The sequence below is a fragment of the Schistocerca piceifrons genome, chromosome 10 (assembly GCF_021461385.2).
Source record: "Schistocerca piceifrons isolate TAMUIC-IGC-003096 chromosome 10, iqSchPice1.1, whole genome shotgun sequence".
Lineage (NCBI taxonomy): Eukaryota > Metazoa > Arthropoda > Insecta > Orthoptera > Acrididae > Schistocerca > Schistocerca piceifrons.
Window position 1 is genome coordinate 111,141,930 of NC_060147.1, and position 22,347 is coordinate 111,164,276.

Genomic DNA, 22,347 nt, shown 5'->3' on the forward strand with positions numbered 1-22,347 from the left:
GAGGGATTGAACAGAATTGTGGAGGAGTTTGTGGCACAACTTGACTAGAAGAAGGGATCGGTTGGTAGGACAAGTTCTGAGGCATCAGGGGATCTCCACTTTAGTATTGGAGGGCGGCTTGGAGGGTAAAAATCGTAGAGGGAGATCAAGAGAAGAATACACTAAGCAGTTTCAGAAGGATGTAGGCTGCAGTACGTACTGAGAGATGAAGAAGCTTGCATAGGATAGAGCAGCATGGAGAGCTGCATCAAGCCAGTCTCTGTACTGAGGACCACAACAACAACAACAACAACAACAACAACCATTCCTACAAATTATCCTATTATGTAGATTCAAGGGTTGAAAAACTTACGAAAAATATTTATTTTAAATAATTAAGTTTATAATTTGAAATGTTCCAAAATGTCTAAAACCTTAAGAGTTCACTGTGTTTGAATAAATACATCTTTAACAAAATAAAATATTTGCTGACAAGATGATAGCACTCTTATATTTTGGTATGTAATGATTGTTAGATATTTTTCTGTTGAAATAGAATGTATGTAGGATATCTTGTTTACTTTTTGCTTTCTCTTCTTACAGCTGAAATAATTTATTTTTAGTGAAGTAAACTGGTCACTTTAGTCAGCACAGCGAAAACTAAGTCTTAAATAACGAATTTCCACATATAAGTGTTAAAATTCCACATTTTTCAAATTTGCATTGTAGCATGTTGCAACTAACATTTTGACCAGAATGTTTAAAAAAATTGATTATTAATTTCCTATACAATAAAATTTTAGTTACTGTTATCTGTCTCAAATGAATTAATAGGACGATTAATTTTGAAGAATGCTATGTTTAAGTATTATATGAGCCCCAAGCTAAAAACCACTTCCACATTAATTATACAACAAAATTTTAATTATTGTTATCTGTCTCAAATGAATTAATAGGACGATTAACCTTGAAGAATGCTATGTTTAAGTATATATAAAGCAACGTCCTTCAAACCAGCAACTTCCTTTTGATTTACAACACTATATTTAGCTGATATACTCATAAATTCCAGTAAGCAGTAAACTAATATGATTTAGTTTCTAAAGGAAAGTTACTTCACTTGACTCATTTCACTTCCCTGAATACTCTCCTTCTTAATGTACACTACATTACATGATGCATTAACTAGTTAAGAAAAAATGAATACTTCACTTTTTCTACCAGTAAAGAGTTCATGCTATTCGATTTTCAAAATGGTGACTAAGGCAGAATTGTAACACCTGTGTTGGTAGTCTCTGATTACTTTCCACATGTCAGGAGATCAAATAGTAGGAACAGAATTATCTTTAGAACTGTTCCTCAAAGATGACAGTGACCATGTGTGTGTGGGTAGCGACTGTGTGGCTACATCTGATAAATGTTTTTCTGATAACTCAGTACTCATATGGGATTCCCTGGAGGAAAGGTGGCGTTATTTTCAAGGAACACTATTGAGAAAATGTAGAGAACCAGCATTTGAAGGAGACTGCAGAACTTTTTTACTGACGCCAATATATATTGCACATAACGACCACAGAGGTAAGATGAGAGAAATTAGGGCTTGTATGGAAGCATATGGATATTCGTTTTTCCCTCGCTCCAGTTATGAGTGGAATGGGAGAAGAAGTGACTAGCAGTGGTACAGGGTACCTTCCGCCATGCACAATACTGTGGTCTGTGGCGTATGCATGTAGATCAGTATTTGACAATCTACTTTTAAACATGCCTGTCTGTTGCTCAATGCCTTCTCTATATTGTGAGTAGCAATCTAAATTAACTCATACCAGATTTCCCATTGTTTTAGAAAAGATTTGATAATTTACTCAGAGAATAGAGCTTTGGTGTTTGGTTCATATGAAAACAGGGAATGAAAATACACAGAATAAGCAGATGATCAGGTCACTCCATCAACATCTGTGGTGTGCGTTCTATAAGACCTTCGGTACACACACCATCAGATTATTTGACTTGTCGCTCTAGCGAAGTAGGCGAGTGTCAGCTATGTCTCGTGGTCTTATCGTGGCGTGTTTATCTTCTGCCGTTAGGTCAGACGATTCTGGATGCTGCTTACAATTGACAGTCTGAAGTTCCTTTGGTCTTGGTACGTTAATCTTATTCTCACGTATCTCTGATACTTGACAAAGTGTCTATACATTTCTCTTCATGGCTATGTACGGGAATATGGTAATCTTATTAGGCGCAGACTGAAACTTGGCTATAGACTAACGCAGACTAATGCAGACTCGTACAGACTAATGCAGACTGACTAATCAGAGGTCTGTACACTCGAACGTTCATGTATCACTGAGCGAGTGTGAGCCGCGAGGAGAAAAGGTTCTACATTAGCAGCAATCTCATTGCGGATCGGCGGAAGCAGAATTTGGTCCGTCTCTATGACAGCGCCATCTCGTAGTGCAAAGACAGACGAGTGCTGCACCTGCGCTGTTGTGCTTAGTGGGGCGCGCTCTAGTGGGAAAGTTGTGTACGCGCTGACTACGCGGAACTATGTACACAACAACACCCTAAGCGACACTTCTAAGGGAAAGGTTTACCAATTTGAGCTTTGTGATTAGTTTATTCCTGTGTTCACTACATTTCAACTTGTCATCCAGTTCCAGTTGAACCACAAGAAATTTCTCACACTATTTCATTGCACGTACAGCCGTTAATATCCGTTTAACAGATTTTCCGTCAGTCGTATTTCTACGGATTCTTTAATAATGGAGTCCCAGAAAGACGTTGCTGTGGACAAAATCATTGTTTTCTCATACTCCATTGAATGTCCAGTAGAAATACAATGTTCAGCAATAGCGGACTTGCTTGGCTGCAAAAGGCGGGTGTAACGTTGATGTTCAGCGCAGCGTTCTTTCACGGTGGGTGTGGTTTGACCTATGTAAGCCATACCACATTGGCACGGTATCTTGTAAATTCCGGCCTTTCGTAGCAACAGATTGTCCTTAACTGATCCCACAAGGTCCGCAATCTTCGATGGTGGGCGGAAAACCACTTTTACCTGAAATTTTTGGAGTATTCTTGCTACTTTAAACGAAGTGTTGGCAACGAAAGGAAGAAAAGCTAAAGATTGTTCCGGCATGTTCTCCTCTTTATCCGCAGAAATACGACTGACGGAAAATCTGTTAAAACGTGACAGCGGCTACCAGTTGGACAGTGCATGGAATCCCATCATCTCCACGATTTGCTCTTATCGAAGACGACCGATTGCGTCGACCGCCGTGGCAAACAGCAACGCAGAGGGCGACTGAGTTCCGCTATTCCACCAGCGAGGGCGCTGCCAGCGGGCAGTGTTGTTCAACTATCAAGTTTTCGACGCATGCGCAGAATAGTTACAGTACGCTATATATTGCGGAACGGGCGACGTTTTCGCACCACCCCCGATGTTGTCATTGCCTCCGCCAACCTTCTTGGGCGTATCGCTGTCGCCGTCCTTGACCCCACAGGTAGCGATCACCTCCCTGTTCTTCTCACCATAACGTCTGCTCACCGCCCCCCTCCGGCTCCGCACCCTGCTCCCCCTCCCAAGGTCGTCCATGACTATCGCCGTGCCAACTGGGATGCCTACCTGGACTCCATCTCCACCCAGGTCGAAAGCCACCCTCTTACCTATCGCCATCCTGACAACATCATCCACGCCTCGTCCTTCCTTCAGAAGGTAATTACTGACGCCGTGGAGGCCCATGTTCCTACTAAAACCATCCACCCCCACCGTCCCACTCTCCCTCCGCGGGCTGTCCTCCTCCTCCGTGAATCCCGCCGCCTTTATCGCTCCTTCCTGCGCACTCGTGACAGGGATACACTCTACCACCACCGGCAAATACAGCGACACGTACGGAACCTTATTAAAGCAACGAAACGCCGAGACTGGCGCCAGACCTACACACGACTCAACACCACCCTCCCTATCAACTCCTCAAAGTACTGGTCCGCCTTCCATCGCCTTACTGGTTCCCTTTCCACTCCCCACTACCCCCTTCTCCATAACGATCGCCCCCTTCCTGACAACCTCAGTAAGGCCAACCACTTCGCTTCCCACCTTTCCGAGGTCTTCTCCAACCCCGATGATCCCCACTTTGATTATTCTCTTTTCTCCACCATCATGGAACGTGCCGATACCTCGGTCGCTCCACTTGCTCCTAGTCTCCAGTACTTGGAGCAGTTGCCCCTTCCAACATAAACACTCCCATTACAGCACAAGACATTAAACTTATCCTCCGGTCCAAACGCAACACGGCCCCTGGTCACGACTGTGTCACCTACCGTCACCTTCGAGAAAGCCCCTATTCCTTCCTGACTGTCCTCGCCCATCTCTATAATGTCATCCTCTCTACTGGCTTCCACCCTGACCTGTGGAAGACCTCCCGCATCCTCTTATTCCTCAAACCCAACAAACCCCCTTCTGTCACCTCTTTCTATCGTTCAATCTGCCTCACCTCCATCTTCAGTAAGGTCCTTGAATCCATCCTCTCCCTCCATCAGCACCTTGCTCAACACCACCTCCTCCCCCTTACCAAGTGTGGCTTCCGACCCTCCTTCTCTGCTGAAGACCAACTCCCCAACCTTGTTCACCTTCTGTCCCTCCAGCTCAACTCCCGTCGCTCCATCATTTTTGTTTCCCTTGACCTCCAAAATGCCTATGACCGTGTATGGCATCCTGGTCTCCTCTTTAAACTCCAAACCTACGCCCTGCCTATCAATTTTGTCCGTCTCGTCGCTTCCTTACTCTCGCACCGTCCTTCCTATGTCACCCTCCACAACACCAACTCCCGTATCTTTTATCCCACGGCTGGCGTCCCCCAAGGTTCTGTCCTCTCCCCTCTCCTTTATCTCTTGTACACAGCTGATATGCCCAAGTCCACCTTCTCCAGTATGCTGATGACACCGCCTTCCTGGCTCTCTATCCTACCCTTCAACGGCCTCAACGTACCCTCCAAACCCACCTTAACCAGTTCACCACTTGGTGTAACCAGTGGTTCCTCCGTCTCAACCCCTCCAAAACCCAGGCAATCATTATAGGCCGCACCACTCGCTCCTTTCGCCTCCATGATTTCTACCTCACCCTTTATGGTCGTCCTATCCAGCTCACCCCCACCCTGAAATACCTTGGCCTCACCCTCGACCGACACACCTGGACCCCTCATCTCCAGACCATCCAGCAGAAAGCCCATTCCTGCCTCCACCTTCTGAAACTCCTGTCTGGCCAGACATGGGGATTGCATCCTTCTACCATCCTCCACACCTACAAATCGCTCATCCGTCCTATCCTCTGTTATGCCAGCGTTGCCTGGATCTCCGCCGCCACCTGCTTTTACAAGGCCCTCCAAATCCTTGAACGCCATGTGTTCCGCCTTGCCTTCCGTATCCGCCTTCCTTCCCCCACACAGCTCCTGTATGAACTGATCCCCTTCCCCCACCTCCTCCTGTTCCTCCAACATCTCCGCATCCTTTACATTGTCCGCAGGCTTGATCCCCCCCACCCTCTGGTTTCCTCCTTCCTCTCAACCCCACGCCCTTTGCCGCACCTCTATCACTGTATCCCTCCCTCTCTCCACCTCCATCTCCTTCATCAGGGCAATTTCCAATGCCTCCCCCTCCCAGATGACGAACTTTGCTGTGACATCTACCCTTCCTTCCAACTATAACCTGGCCTTGTTCCCCCCCCCCTTCCCCAGGGCTCCCTTTTTTCCTCTTCCCTCCTTCTCCCAGAGCGGATTTTCCTCCTTCCCGCCCCCTCCCCTGAGACCCTGCACCCCATACTTGCCTCTTTCCTTCCCACATCCCTCAAAAAATGGTTCAAATGGCTCTGAGCTCTATGGGACTTAACATCTGTGGTCATCAGTCCCCTAGAACTTAGAACTACTTAAACCTAACTAACCTAATGACATCACACACATCTATGCCCGAGGCAGGATTCGAACCTACGACCGTAGCAGTTGCGCGGTTCCGGACTGAGCGCCTAGAACTTCTAGACGACCGCGGCCGGCCCCACATCCCTCTCTACCTGCCCCTCTTCAGCGCGCCCCCCACTCATCTCCCCCATCTCTTCCCCTCCCTCCCTTCTTCCAGTCTCCCTCATCTCCCTGCACCTGGCAGATCCTCTGTTTTGATCATCGTCAGTGTGCCACATCAGTGTTGTGTTTAGTGCTGTTTCTCCTGTGCGTCAAGAGGTGTGATTTTAATTGTGTACTGCCTTGAGGTTCGCCATCAGTGTTACGTTGTGTGCTATGCCATCCGTCAATACCTTTCATGCACCAGTCATACTGTGCCTTGTGTTCTTTTAATTGTCGCAGTGTGTGGCCTTTTGTGTGTGCTACTTTTCAACAGTTTTTTGTCTCCATTTTACAGTCACCCCGTTTTTTGTCTATTGCCTTCCATGATGTTCCCCCTTTTTTACACCTATGTTCACCATATTCTCTCCTTTGTTATTTTTAAATGTCTTCTATTGTTTGTTCTATGTCTTTCGGCTGAAGAGCAGCGCATATGCTGCTGCCAGCCCGCCCCGATGGGGAATTGAAATACAATAAAGAAAAAAAAAAGTTTTCACCAGTCTGCGACGGCTCACCTAACCATGACTGGCGGTGTCCAGTTGAAATATTGTGCGAAGTATTGAACGACGACCAGCTGCAAGCCCGAAATTTGTTTGAACACTATGTAACTTAACATCTGAGATCATCAGTCCCCTAGACTTAGAACTACATAAACCTAACTAACCTAAGGACATCACACACAGCCATGTCTGAAGCAGGATTCGAACCTGCGACCGTAGCAGCCGCGTGGTTCCGGACTGAAGCGCCTAGAACCGCTCGGCCACAGCGGCCGGCTTGCCCCAATCTACACTCAAATTATAAGTAAAAATTCCATGAAAATCTGTCTAGTAGTTTTGAAGTTTCATTTGTTCAAACAGACAAATACACAGAAACGAAAGTTTTACACATTTATTATTAGTATGGATATAGTTTACAGATTGCGTTTGTATGATGTCTCACATTAATGTATATATTGGCTATTGACACATCCCAAAAAGGTTCTCTTTATTAATGGGCTCCACTGAGCACACTGAATGAATCAATGAATGCCTTTGCTAGCTTTCGGATTGTGTGGATTATACTCTTCCAAAAATCGAAAGAGGAATCCCAGACTAACAGGGTTTACACACTGACTTGAATAATGATTTGGTGGCCGCTTCCCCCACAGAGTTCAAGAATTCCACTGGAATGTTATCTGTCCCTTCTTTCTCGCGTGATTGGATGTCTTCAAATGTTCAGTCAAAATCTTGTGCTAATTCTGAATCTTGTATGTCTTCCAAATAGGTACTCATTTCTTTTTGTATCACAAGGAGATCTTCTCCCACCTACAAGTGTACTGTGTACTCTTTACACCTATTATTTCTTGCACTTTTAATGAACATTTCTTTGGTTTAGAGCCCTCTGAAAGATATTTTGATTTTTCTATGGATTTAATTTGTTTTCCCTGTTACCATTTGCTTCTCGATTTTTAAAAATCTTTCCTGCAGCCATTTTGTTTAAGTTTCCTTGCACTTCATATTGACTTCATTGCTGAGTGTCTTGTATTGCTCTGTTGCCTCTTTTTCCTGGGTATTTTTCGCTTTTCCTTCTTTTAACTGTTAGTTGAAGTATTTTTTCTGGCAACTAAAGTTCCTTTACAGTTACATACTATCATGAACCCCATCTCTGTTAATATTAAAAATTTTCTATCGTTCTCGTGCACTTTTTTATGTATAACAGCTCAAAGAATTTTAAGTGAGAAGGAAGTCAGAAATAACAGTTAAAAATTTTAAGGAAATGTTCTCATTTGACTCTCATACATCTTCGTCAAAAACAGATCTCGCTGTAATATTCACTGTGATTTGTTAGGTATGATCAGGTTAGTAGTAAACAAATAAGGACAATGGTGTAGGATGAAGTTTTATCACTTCTTTTAATTTCTTTCTTTCAAATTTAAGTGGAATGCCAAAAATCTGGGTTCTATGCTTTGACATCACAATTTCACAACACATAGTGTACAACATCTCACATTATAATGCACCACATTGTAATTTACGCCATTTCAGACTTACCACTTCTACCATATACCATAACTCACTAATACACAAAAATCAACAACTGCAAAGATGCAACAGGTTGCATTTCAGAGACCATAAAATACATTAATCTTTATCGTCCAAACTGTTTCTATTACAGTTAAATACTCCATTTGTAAATTATATAAACAGGAATAATGACAACAATTGTAAATTATTATTGCAATTTAAAATTAATTGGAGATAAATATTGTGTTATTTGTGTATTATATTAGCTCTATTTACGAAAAAATGTAAAGATAATTTAGGTTTTAAGACTTAGGATTTTGATTCCATTGGAATTTAACATGGGTATTGTATTCTGTGATATGTAAGTGAGATAGGTTCACTGACCAGTTCCATTGTAGTACCTTGCTTGGATGGAATCTACTCAGTTTCCAAGCTGTGTCATTTCTAATAAAACAGTCGAGCTTTCTATAACTATCTTCACCATCATCATCAGGAGTACATACCACTGACTGCCGAGTCTGGCACGGTTTTTCGCTTGTGTGGGCTCGGTGGTTTGACGCAGCTTCTACACTACTCTATTTAGCAACTCAATAGCGTTTTCCTTCACAACAGGATAACATATTTCTTTCTTTGATTTCTTGATGTGATGTCTTACTATCTAAAACAATACCAAGTGTCTCAGCAGACCGTTTTGAATTGGATGCTTATACCAAGCCAAATATAATGGAACAGAGAAGTTCTAAATATAATCAGTTAATTAATTAATTCAAAACTGTCACAGAGGGATAGAGTCACAGGTGATCGATTTGTGTACAGAATTGTTTAGAAGTCAGTCTGTAGTATTATAAATGATATATGGAAGTAACTAAGTCTCACTAGGAAGACCGTTTTTGTTGTTGTGGTCTTCACTCCAAAGAGATTTCATGCATCTTCCACGCTACTCTATTCTGTGCAAGCCTCTTCATCTCTGAATAACTACTTCTGAATCTGATTCCTGTATTCATCTCTTGGTATCCCTCTACAATTCCTCCCCCACCCCCTCCCCACTTCCCTCCATTACTAAATTGGTCATTCTTGATATCTCAGATAGTATCCTATCAACCAATCCTTTCTTTTAGTCAAGTTGTGTCACAAATTTCTTCTCTCATTCTTTTCCATACCTCCTCATTTGTTACATGATCACCCATCTAATCTTCAGTGTTCTTCTGCAGCAGCACATTTCAAAAACTTCTGTTCCCTTCTTGTCTAAACTGTTTATCATCCACGTTTCACATACATATAGGGCTAATACCTTCAAGAAAAGACTTCCTAACACTCAAATCTATATTCGCTGTTAACAAATTTCTCTTCTTCAGAAATGCTTTTCTTTCCATTGTCAGTCTACATTTTATATCCTCCCTACTTTTGCCACCATCTGTTATTTTACTGTCCTCATACCAAAAATCTATGACTTTCAGTGTCTCATTTCTTAATCTAATTCCTTCAGCATCATCTGATTTAATTTTAGTACGTTCCGCTACTTTTGTTGATATTAATCTTATATCCTACTTTCAAGATACTGTCTATTCCGTTCAACTACTCTTCCAAGTCCCTTGCTGTCTCTGACAGAATTACATTGTCATTCAGCACACCTTGAAGTTTTTACATTTTCTCCCTGAACTTTAATTCCTTCGCCAAACTTTTCTTTCGATTCCTTTGCTGCTTGCTCATTGTACAGACTGAATGCCACAGGGGATAAGTTACAATGCTATTTCATTCTCCTCTTCACCATTGCTTCCGTTTCATGCCACTTGACTCTTATAACTGCTGTCTGGTTTCTGTACAAATTGTAAATAACCCTCCACTCCTTATATTATTCCTGCTACCTTTAGAATTTCAAAGTGTGTATTCCAGTCTATATTGCCAGAAGTTTTCTCCTAGTCTACAAAACTTTATAAACACAGGTTTGCCTCTCCTTAAGCTATCGTGTAAGATAAGTTATAGGGTAATTATTGCTTCACCTGTTCCTACATTTCTCTAAACTCCAAACTGATATTCCCTGAGGTCAGGTTCTAGCAATTTTTCCATCGTTCTGTAAATACTTCATCTATATTGAAAACACTATTTATTAAAGTGATAGTACAGTAATATTTACGCCTGCTTTAGTGAAATGGAATTATTATAATCTTCTTGAAGGCTCAGGTATTTCGCTATCTTATACATCTTGCGCACCAAATGGATTGCTTTTCTTATGGTTAGCTCCTCCAGAAATATCAGTATTTTCGAGGGAACATCGTCTACCCTGGGGGCCTAGTTATGTCTTTCAGTGCTCTGTCAAATTCTTCTTGAAGTATTATATCTACTATCTCGTTTTCATCCTCTTCCCTCTCTGTAATACTGACTTCAAGTTCATTTCCATTGTACAGACCTCCACATACTCCCTTCACCTTTTTAGATTTCCATTCTTTGCTTAGTAATGGTTTTCCATCGGAGCTATTGATATTCATACAGTTGCTCTTCTTTTCTCCAAATATTTCTTTAATTTTCCTGTAGATAGTAATCTATAGTTTCCTTCGTTATATATTCCTGTATATCATGACATTTGTTCTCTAGTTTTCCTACTTGGGATCAACAGTTTGAAAATAAACTGTTGGAAGAAGTAGTCATCCTTCTTGTCATGTAGCGCGGTCACTTTTCCCGATCGTATGGCACGTCGTAATTAATGCTCCAGAGATGAAACTATCAGATCGAAAGAAACAACACTGAACAACGTCTGTAATCCAAAACACGTTATTTAAACAATGATGTTGTAAATACGAATTGCCCTCTGAATAAGTTAGCTAATAAGAATAATATAAGGAGGCTGAATATTAGAAAAGTTTTGATTAAACAATGACAGAACAAGCATCCTCTGTCAGATTCACTAACAACAGTGACTGTGTATATCAGATATAATGTGACCATTTCTTGGCTGACAGCACCACCGTTCAGAGGAAAAAAAATGCGATGTCCACTTTCCCGTCCAGTCCATTTTACCCCACTTTCCCCTTTTTGTAAATACATACAATTTTAATTTTGACGCATTCCACATCCATGGCGAACTCATCGCTGTATGGACCCACTGAATACAGAATAAATAAATCGGTAACAGAAAGTGAAGTCTGAAATTCTATAGGTTCCACATTTAGGTAATTTTAATAAGGGAGGAAGTTGTTGTTTGGTTACAGGTGCTGAAGAACTTAGTGGAGAAGTGCCCCAAAATACACACACTGAGGATATCCAGAGAACTTCTGAAGTTGCAGAAGTTTGCAGAAGCAGTGTCGCAGTTTCAGCACCTCCGTGTGCTGGAACTGCAAGACCACTTTATGGGGAACCGTCTTCTGCTGCGACCTTTGGGTGATGGATGCCCACAGTTAACTGTGGTGCACTTTGGATTCATGACTGTTGATCTGGATGATCTGAGATATTTTCTGAATGCCAAAAGGAACAGCCTTAAATCTATATGCATAAACTGGACAATGGACAGAAGGTGAGTGCTACCACCTGTCCTCCAGTGATAGTACAGCTGTACATCAAGTTAATTTTTGGTTGATTAGTTCTCTTGGCAGTCATTCATTCGTTTCAGACTATGTGATATCTTAGAGCTTCGTGTTGCAAGCTCTATACCTTCAGCTTATTCACATTTTCATGAGGAAAAATGTATAATTAAGCTTGTCTTTCTCTCTGACAAAATCTTTGATTGTGTTTATTGCAGAATTACTTCAACTCCAATTGACTGTGGTATTGTTTGCACTGTTTTTAACTGTAGTACACAGTTTAGTTCTGTGTAGTGCAACAGTACCCCTCAAGCCCCTTTCTCGCCTGCAGAGATTAGATTCCAGAGCTGTTCTAGAATTTGAGACTGTAGGAACTGAGTTGTAGTGTCTGATGAAATCAAAAAATGCTCACTTTTAAGATGTTAAACTGAAATATTCTCGTATTCAATATGACTCTCTCAAACTACCCTGTAGTATAATACTATAAGTGTCAGACTTATGTCCCAAAGAGCCCAGTTTTTAACTTTTCAGGCCAAGTAAGACATTAAAAATTTTACAAAAATGATTTCAGCTGGTGATTAACTTGCCTCAACAACCACATCTCGTCTATATGTCAGCGACAGAGTTGGCAAAGACAAAAAAAATGAAATAAACATTTTAAAGTTATAATTAATCCCCATCGTTGGTATAGGATCAACTGGTACTGAGGTTTTAGTTCCAAACAACTCAACATCATCCACTTCAAACTTTTTTTCATTTTCTTTGGGTGCAAGACAGAGTCCTTGATGAAACTGAAAGTCAAATATACAGCAGCAGCAGCCTTGGATGTCTACATCTTGATAAATAACTTGCAGATTTTGCCCCAGGATGGGATGAAGATAACATGTAGTTATGACAGTTACATATACATGCACTTTATTCCATAATTGGCACACAGTCACTAGTCACAGAGTTTCCACTCTGACAGCCACTGTCGCTGCTGGAGTCCCAACAGAAACCTCCTCCTCCCCCCCTCCCCCGCCCCCAGGAGAGCTGAGCACTGTGGGAGGAGATAGCCAGGGAGCTTCACTATTGCAGTCATTTTGATGCCTGTCTACATGGCGAAATGACCAACCAGGCCGTGGCTGACTGAAAAGCAGAGTGCGTTTGGACTGTTTCTTGGCGAACATGGGGGGAAGGGAGCAATGATGTCGATCCTGTAGTGTAGCATATAGATGGTATTCACTGAGATGAGATGGAGGGCAGTGAGTTCGGCCATAATGAGAATAATGAGGGTGATCGATGATGATTGTCAACAGTGTGGAATTGCAACATGGACATAGCAAAGCATTGGGGTGGGGGGGGAGGAGGGAGGAGATGTCATTTCAGAATCCAAAAAAAGAGTTGCAGGCCATCATAATGTCCTGGGGACCATGACGGCAAGGGAGCGCTCAGGTGAGAGTCATGATATGATCGTAGCTATGTCCACATCCCTTGGGATATTTTAACTATGAGAGAAATGTTGGTGCGAAAAATATTCTCGACTTGACTGATCCATTCCCTCAGCCACAATGAAATCATCGTCTACTTTGATCTGAATTTGGTCCAGTTGAAAGTGCTGCATGTCCAGTTGGAACATGAATGTACTGTCAGTGCTGCACCTGGACGACTTGTCACAAGCTGTGAAGGGATTGGAAGAACTTAATTGGTCAGGGTGATTTGTACATAGTAGGTATGGGTAACGTTGTGTGAGGTCCAACTGATTTTAAGTGGTTGACTGCCACAATGGTAGGCACAACGTGAAGGAATGTTTTGAAAGTGTTAGTGCCTCACCTGATGACTTTGTGAGACCCAGTGTAAGGAAGGCAGCTGTAGTGACAATCTGGAGCATGATACAGTCACAGTCTGCTACTGCCTTATGGACGAAGATTTTCAGAGATGTGTGCAGCTGTGGTGATGGTATCCTGAATGATGTGATGTTTGACTCATGTGACGAGAGTGGCCAGTTCTGAGGTCTCTGTTGGGTACTTGTAGCATAAAGTCTGCAGGCAGAACGAGCGACTCATTGCAGAGGACTTCTGTGAGGGAGGCACCAAGATTGTTTTTGTGAGCAGTGTGAACACCTAAGGCACCCAACCTAATACTTCCATCTGGCGACCACTGTGACACATAATGACAGTTTTAAAAGTATGGTGCCATTGCTTTGTGGATGGTAGGCCATTATGCTGTAACATCGTACACTGCATAGTTTGTTAAATAGGACCGCTTCAATCTGCCGTCCTTGGTGAGTGTTTGCAGAGATCGAGCAGCCAAAATGTGAAATCCGTATGTCGACAAATGCTCTTGCTTTCGTCTCTGCTGTAAAATCCTTGAGAGGACTGGCGTCCTTACAGCACATCGCGTAATCGGAGGGTATATAACGGCAGCCTTCAATATTGGGAAGATGCCTCACCAGATCTATGTGGACATGCAGAAATCGAACTTTTGGAATCTCAAAACGACCGAGTTGCAGCTGCACCTAACCACCAACATGCTGTGCTGTGTAGTGAACCAGCTACTCACGGCTAACAAAATTAATACCTAACCTTCTATGCTATCTAGTTCAGTTATGAATCAAGCCATATGCAGTGATCGTGGCTCTGCCCTGCCCCTGAATTATCGCCAAATTACCTTAAAACTCTGGGTCAACCCTGCTCGTTTCAAATATGATGCGGCCTGGAAAAAAAACACTCTCTGATTTCTACTAACAAAAGTTTTACCACTTTGCCTATTATTTATCTCTGCATACAGAGTTAAGTACGGTAGAACTGTATGCACATACAGTTGTAACGATGTGGCAACAGGACATCTATTCCTAAGTGAATACACAGTGCTCAGTATGACACTAGTTACCATGTTTACTCACATCTGTGTATATTGCACCAATCGGGTGTAAGCAGCTATGCTGCCATTGGCTGTTGGATTCAGCTCAATGGCTGACGTCACAATTCGAACAAATACAATGCCTAAATAATTGCACATTGAACTCATTCACAGAAATTAAAGTGCACACATGAAACTTCCTGGCAGATTAAAACTGTTTACCGGACCGAGACTCGAACTCGGGACATTAGCCCTTCACGGGCAAGTGCTCTACCAACTGAGCTACCGAAGCACGACTCGCGCCCCGTCCTCATAGCTTCAATTCCGCTAGTACCTCGTCTCCTACCTTCCAAATTTCACAGAAGCTCTCCTGCGAACCTTGCAGAACTAGCACTCATCGAAGAAAGGATATTGCGGAGACATGGCTTACCCACAGCCTGGGGGTTGTTTCTAGAATGAAATTTTCACTCTACAGCGGAGTGTGCGCTGATATGAAACTTCGTGGCTGATTAAAACTGTGTGCCGGACCGAGACTCAAACTCGGGACCTTCTTCAAAGTGCACACGTTTCACACTCATCCAAAAGGTACTTAAACTAGCAGGCAAGGACAGCAACGCTAAAATTATGAATGAAAGAAATAGGTATAGGAGTAGAAACAACCAGGCAACGCCTTGTTGCAGTGGATACACAAGTTCCTGCGAGATCACTGAAAAGTGCTGTCAGGGGTGGCCGGCACTTGGATGGGTGACCATCCAGGCTGTCACGCGCTGTTGACATTTTTTCGGGGTGCACTCAGCCTTGTGATGCCAATTAAGGAGCTACTCGACCGAATAGTAGCTGCTCCAGTCAAAGAAAACTATCATAACGACCAGGAGAGCAGTGTGCTGACCAAACACACCTCCTATCCACATCCTGAGCTGGGGATGATACGGCGGTCGGATGGTCCAAATGGGCCATTTGTGGCCTGAAGACAGAGTGTTGCTGCTGATACTGCTTGGAAACAACTACACTAATGGAAGTGAAAAAGATCTACATGAATAACAAAATTTCGCCGACATTTGTTTACAATAACGATCAAAGCAGAAGAAATGAAATAAAATTTGTGCCGCGGCCGGGACTCGAACCTAGGTCTTCCTGCTTGCTGGGCCAGAATGCTAACAATTGCACCACCACAGCACAATGGCCACCATTTCTGCACAAACTATCCACGTTGAGTGCCCTCCCCAACACGAACTTCAATTCATATCTTCTGCTTATTTTCCCTTACATCGTCACTACTGCCAGGGCTCTCCGACACTGGAATAGCACCCCAGCGTTGGATGTAATGGGAAAGTCCTGTACCATAGGAGATCTTATAGATCTCATAAGTAAATGTTTCGGTGAGACATTTAAGTCTCTTCATTATCTATGATAATGATCAAAGCAGAAGAAATGAATTAAAATTTCTGGTGCCGCCAGGCATCGAACCTGGGTTGTCTTCCTTACTAGGCAGAAATGCTAACCACTGCACCACCACAGCACAATGGGAATCGTTCCTACGCAAACTACCTGAGTTAAGCGCCCTTTCCAACAAAAACTTCAATTCATGTCTTCTGCTTATTTTCCCTTACATCATCACAGATAATGAAGAGACTTAAATGTCTTAGGAAAACATGTAATAAGAAGATCTATAAGATTTCCTATGGTTCAGGATGTTATATTGCTAGAGAAGGCCGAAATGCACGCTATAAGCTCACGCAGGATGGCGTGAGGTCTGAAACAGGATACGTAATGAATGCTATAAAGAAAAGTACTTAGCTTCTGGAATACTTAACTTTAATCCATCCTTGTAGTATACATCGTTCTTGATGAGACATGCTTCATACGATAACTATCAATTGCTATGGCGCCTTGCTAGGTCGTAGCCATTGACTTAGCTGAAGGCTATTCTAACTATCTTCTCTGCAAATAAACGAGGCTTCGTCAGTGTTGCATCGCTAGCTAAGTCGTCCGTACAACTGGGCGAGTGCTAGTAAGTCTCTCGAGACCTGCCGTGTGGTGGCGCTCGGTCTGCGATCACTGACAGTGCCGACACGCGGGTCCGGCGTATACTAATGGACCGCGGCCGATTTAAAGCTACCACCTAGCAAGTGTGGTGTCTGGCGGTGACACCACACAGGACTGTCCCATTACGTGCAACGCAGGGGTGCTATTCCAATGTCAGAGAGCCCTGGCAGTAGTGATGATGTAAGAGAAAATAAGCAGAAGATATGAATTTAAGTTTGTCTTGAGGAGGGCACTCAATTTGGGTAGTTTATGCAGAAATGCTGACCATTGTGCTGTGGTGGTGCAATAGTTAGCATTTCGGCCTAGCAAGCAAGAAGAACCGGTTCGAGTCCCGGCTGTGGCTCATAGTTCATTTCTTCTCCTTCGAATATTATCGTAGCTAATGAAGAGACTTAAATGTCTTAGGGAAACATTTAATTATATGACATTTATTTTGCAGAAGAAGTAAATGAAAGATTAGTTTCTTTGAACAAGTTCCAAATAGAAAGTTTACAATTTTAATAGTTGTTTTAGTCTTTGACGCGAGCTAAAGCAGCTATCCTTATCTGTGAGGATGCAGGCGGTGAGGTGCAACGTCGTCGGCAGCTTATTGTTGCAGTTGGACTTTGTTACAGTTGCTGCCAACATCCAGCTTTGCACGTGCGATTTATTTTGTCTCTCATGCACAACGCTGAAGTAACACAGTTCAGTAGAGCGTTTTAAAGTTATTTGGATCGTGGTTTACCAGGCGAATAATGCAACCTCAAACTCTCCACTGTTGGCACTAACATGCACACTCATAGTAAACAGTTTCTATATGCCTGTGTCAAATTAACAGTTCATGCACACGGTAGTCAGTGACGGCCCGAATATGCCTTGATATTATAAAGTATTTAAAATGCACATGGCGCAGTCACAGCAAACACTATAACTATCGATAGCTATAGTGTCGTAGTTACACGACACAGTTCGCTTAGCAGTTTTACGCAATCCAACTTCTCTGTACACTTTAAACATTCTTACCTGCCATTACATGAAAGAGCAAATATTTATCTCATCCTTAATCAGTTGCGTTGGTGCCGATTGTTCCACGACACTACACAGCACACTTTTAACCTCCTTCCTCCTTGGTTCGAACATGAGTGCAGCATCACACTGTTCGACCGTCACAATCGATATTCTGATGGCTCTCGCTCTCTCACTCTTCTTGTGCAATATCTCAGCATACATTTAACTTCACAAAGTCATTCCAATCACACTTAATGCAATAAATGATAAACGAAGAATCAAAATATTTCATATAATCAATAAACAAGAAAACCTAATTACTAATTTCCAATAAGGAAATGATATAATTTGCATTTTATTATTTTCAACAAACAGTACTTATCAAATTATTGAACAAAATGAGCACTATGAAATATCGCCAGAATATGTACAACTACGAAAAAAGAAAGAAAGCAAGAAAGAAAACAGAAATAGCTCGTGTATAGGTCACAACTAGCGATGTCTTCACATATGCCCCCCTTTTATCATGAGATGTTTCCATGAACCTCTCAAGACAAAATGTCTTCGACACATGTGAGACTATAGGCCTTATAAAATTATTTAGTAGTCTAGCATGTATCTACCTGAAAAATTCGAATTTATTACTCACAACTTTTTGCATCAATACTTAAATCTGCCATGGAATACTGTGAAACCTGTCTAGCAGCAGTGACCACAGAACTTCAAAAAAATTATTTACAATATGACACTAATTAAGCAAAATATTTAAACACTGATTATTCTCTATATTTTGAACATCCATCCCTCAGAAATGTATGAATAGTATCAAAAAAAGAGAATTGCTACTTAAACAATAGTTACAACAATCTTGTACAGAACCACTGGACTCTAACCACATTAGTCTCTTGTCCACAGGAAAGACTTACTTTTTTTAAATTAGACACTCTCGGGTGTCCCATAAACTAATCGCAATAATTTCACACAATATCCCTAGAGACTAATTTTATCCACATCAGATCACACTCTTAACACACTTTGAAATGTCCTTGTAACCATTTAACTTTGTGTCTCTGTATCATTGAGTCTAGTTCAGTCTCTAGCATACCTGTTAAATTCTTCTCTTCCCAATGGACTTTGCCTGAATTTTTCTTCTCTGTTCTTATGTCTTTTAGAATTCACCCATTAACTGAGTTCTAAAGCAACTGATTAAAATTATCGTCATATTACCAAACATCTCACACCACAAGTCATCTTACTGTTCACTGCAAATCAGTATCTCGATTCAGTAGATTACAAAATTCTTCTACACAGAATTTTTCCTTAAATACTTCACTTAATTGTGTAAATTATGTTCTCAAAGCGCCTTAAACATTATGCATCAATTCCTTACTTCACTCCCAGTTGGTGGACAAATACATCTACCTATGGACAAGCCCCATAAAACTGTACCTCATTTGATTTCACCAGGTATTATCCTCCTGACAATTTACCTCTTTTCATTGATTTCCCAACCACTCTTCTATCTTCAACTCATATCCTGTCATCATTAGTAAATTGTCACCTTTATATAAAATAGTAAATCTGATTATCTCTACTTACTCCACAGTCTGGATAGCATGATAGTCAAAGAGTAATTAAGACAGACAACAGGATAGTAAAAGAGTAGGTAGGACCACAGAAAACTAAAGAAGAAATAGCACTGCTACAGCTCTGGGCCCCATGCACACTATGACACATATTCACTAAAGAATAGTGAATCCCCAGGGGTTTCTCATCACTGACACTTAACAACGTCATTTAATTTACCTGTAGCACCTATTATTTTCAATCGTAACACTGGTGCATCCATCACCACATTACCATGTTTAAACAATATTAAAACTCTTCAGCTACTGCACTAATTTCACTATCAATATCCAAAAGAGCTTTATCTTCCCTACCATAGACTCTTATTTTTACAAAAGGTTGGCCAGCTTTCCTATCATCAACATCCTCTTTTTCGTGTAATAAATCACTTTCAAGATGTAAATTACTAACCTGGGTTGTGTTATTGTGTGTACTGTGATGGTAAGTGTCCCTGTCGTACGGCATTTCGGCTGGGATAATGCGTTGGAATCGGTGGGATGAGATTGTTATGTCAAAGTAGAGGCTCGTTGGCATCGTGTGGAAGCATATTCATCCAATACTGAACAAATGGCTCATCATACGGTTTCATTTTCGTCCCACAGATTTAATAACTCAAACCTTGTGTTAACCTAAAATTGTTGGAGTTGTTGCAGTTGGGACAGTGATGTGGCGTTTTGAGAGAGGTGGTTGAAGCCTGCTGTGTTGGTGGGGCCCATAACCAATGACACGATGAATGGAGTGGCCACCATCTTCATAATGCAGTGTACCACGTGCTAAATCCAGCAATAGAGGCAAGTGTCAGAGAGAGTCAGCTCCTAGTACTAGTTTAGTGGCATCTGTAATGAGAAAGTTCCAAAGCCGAGACCTAAGGTATTAGATGGAGATCTATACACGGTAATAGGGGAGTCATTTGGCACATGGAGCTGGATGATGGGTATGTTGTTTTTCACTGGAAAATGTACAGGAGGCGAGGTCCTCACGAACGAACCCAAGTTGATAACAAAATACTGTCTATGTATGCAGTCGAAGACACAGAGTCTGCCATTCTGCTGAAAAAGTGGTGTGTGAGACGTTTCACCGATGCATTGCAAGGTGAGGCGACTTCAGTTGTCGCCATGATCCACTGCACCCACTGTGGATTGCGCTTCTCGCTTGTGAAATCACATGGTGGCTGGCAGTTGCACACTGCGCCACTGAACTGTGTGTGGGACCAGCAGAGGCCACTCTAGGAATGTCAGAGCAGGAGGCAGGGTTGTCAGGCGTGTGAGTGTTCCAGGTGGTTAGCTGCTGTGACTTGTACACTGTGGAGGGGTTGTGTCACGCTCAGTGGTGGTGGGTTGTGGTTGGTATGGTTCAGCTGCATCTAACTGGTTGCCATGGTGTAGCTGTAGTGAATCATGGTTGGGGACATTGTTGTTTTTAGTGTTTATACATTGTTGGCGTTGCAAAAGTGTACAAATCCTTTCTGCCTTTCTTTACAGTGATTAGCATGTGTGTAAAATTATCGCCAGTTGTGTATTGGGTGGGAGCCTGACGCTCCACAGAGTCCAAAGTGCGTGGTACGGCTAGCGATGAGAAAAACCGGTCAGTTAAAACCGATGCCGGTGTTTTAGTTCCGAATAACCGGTTTTTTCGATATTTGTTTCGTCTCGATTGTAACAGGAGTTTTTTTTAATTTTTTGCTAATAACCGAATAAAAAACTGAAGTATCAGTTCGCCATAGCAGCAATGCTACAATTTTTCGTTTTTAAATAAACCTTTTTAAAAATAGGAGTAATTTTTAGTCGTAAATTTGCATTGGTTTAAATATTGCGTTATTACAGAAAATGGTGAAAGCGACCAGGGCTATTTTAATAACTATGCCAAACTGTCGTGCAAGAATTGCATAGCATAAGAATTGGTACATCACTGCTGAGACTATGACGTCCCTGTTGCCATGTGTTGTGGCTTAAGGTATGCATGTATTAAACATGCAAACTAAGTTGACACTCGGCGTGCTTGCTGATGCGAGCGGCTGTATATGGGAAATGACTTTACAGTCGCTCCCATCAGCCGCCGTGCCGAGTGTCAACTTTGCTTGCGCTTTTAATATGTGTAGTATGCAAGAGTTGCCCCCACCTGGTCTATACGGTAATTTCTCGCTGTCGTCGCCAGACATCCGTTGTGTTGCAGAATGCCATCAGCCATAGCTTGGGAATATCTTTGCAAACTGTCGTAGCAATGAAGTACAATGCTTCATTTGCTTTGAATGACTAAATATTTCTCTGCTATTTCTATGAAATAACAAAAGAGGAAGGAAATTATGGTTTCAGTAATAAATTAAAAACTTAACAAGAATTCATTAATAGTATACAAAGAAAATAGAAAGTAACTGCTCTGTTGCCTTTGTCTTCATGATATGCCTCTATCTTCTAGTAGCCCTTGAAAACGAACAGATTAACACGAAAAATAGAGTCCTTTACCTCAGTTTTAACCTTTTAGCACTGGCTATTCGTAGTACCCAAATAGTGGTATGATCTCCAATTACAACAGGATATTTGAGCAGAGTTTTAAAAAATTAGAATCAGTGTGAGAATACCGGGATTTTTTGTAGTATTCAACCACTAGTCACTTTTCGAGAAAAGTAGGTAAATGTGAATAGACAACGTTTTCTTTTATTTTTCCATTTTAATTCGATATTTTGACTCTACTGATCCGGAAACTGAGTCAAATTTTTCAATCTTTGTTCGATTCCTACGTTTATTACAGAGAATAATAGGAATAATAAACGTAAAATCGGTTATTTCAGAAACCGGTTATTTTAAGCGGTTTTAACAGTCAGGTTAAAGTGACGTGGGAAAAAAACTGATATAACAGAAAACCGGTTGTATCAGTGATAGCTGTCATCCATAGATCTAGCGTAAGATTAGTACCAGCCAATGTAGGTAACTGGCGCCAAAGCTGTGAAATGCATTGTAGAAGACCTGTTTTAATTACTGCTCCAATGTCTGTGAAATGCATTGGAGTAGTGCACACTTTGTGGCGCAATCTGGGAGAAAAACATCACTGATTATGTTAGCGTTTTCACTGAGGTGGCTGAGCAAAGCGACGAATTTTGCACTGTTGTCCAAGAGACTGTGGGTGACCAGAATGCACTCAGCAACTGCCAATCACATTTTCGGTTGGTCTGGGCTGAATGGAGGCAGCATAAATGCTGAACCAAACTGAATGGTGGAGTCGGTGCACGATAGTGCTGATGGCTAGGACAAT

At 41.9% G+C, this 22,347-nt stretch overlaps 1 protein-coding gene across 1 annotated transcript in view; it reads left to right on the forward strand.

Moving 5' to 3' along the window:
• The window catches only part of LOC124718981 (F-box/LRR-repeat protein 7-like), a 126,285-nt gene that overhangs the window by 59,761 nt on the left and 44,177 nt on the right, over window positions 1-22,347 (forward strand). The window contains exon 4 of the mRNA XM_047244653.1: window positions 11,290-11,591. Within this exon, the coding sequence (XP_047100609.1) occupies window positions 11,290-11,591 (302 nt within the window). The remainder of the gene's footprint in view (window positions 1-11,289; window positions 11,592-22,347) is intronic.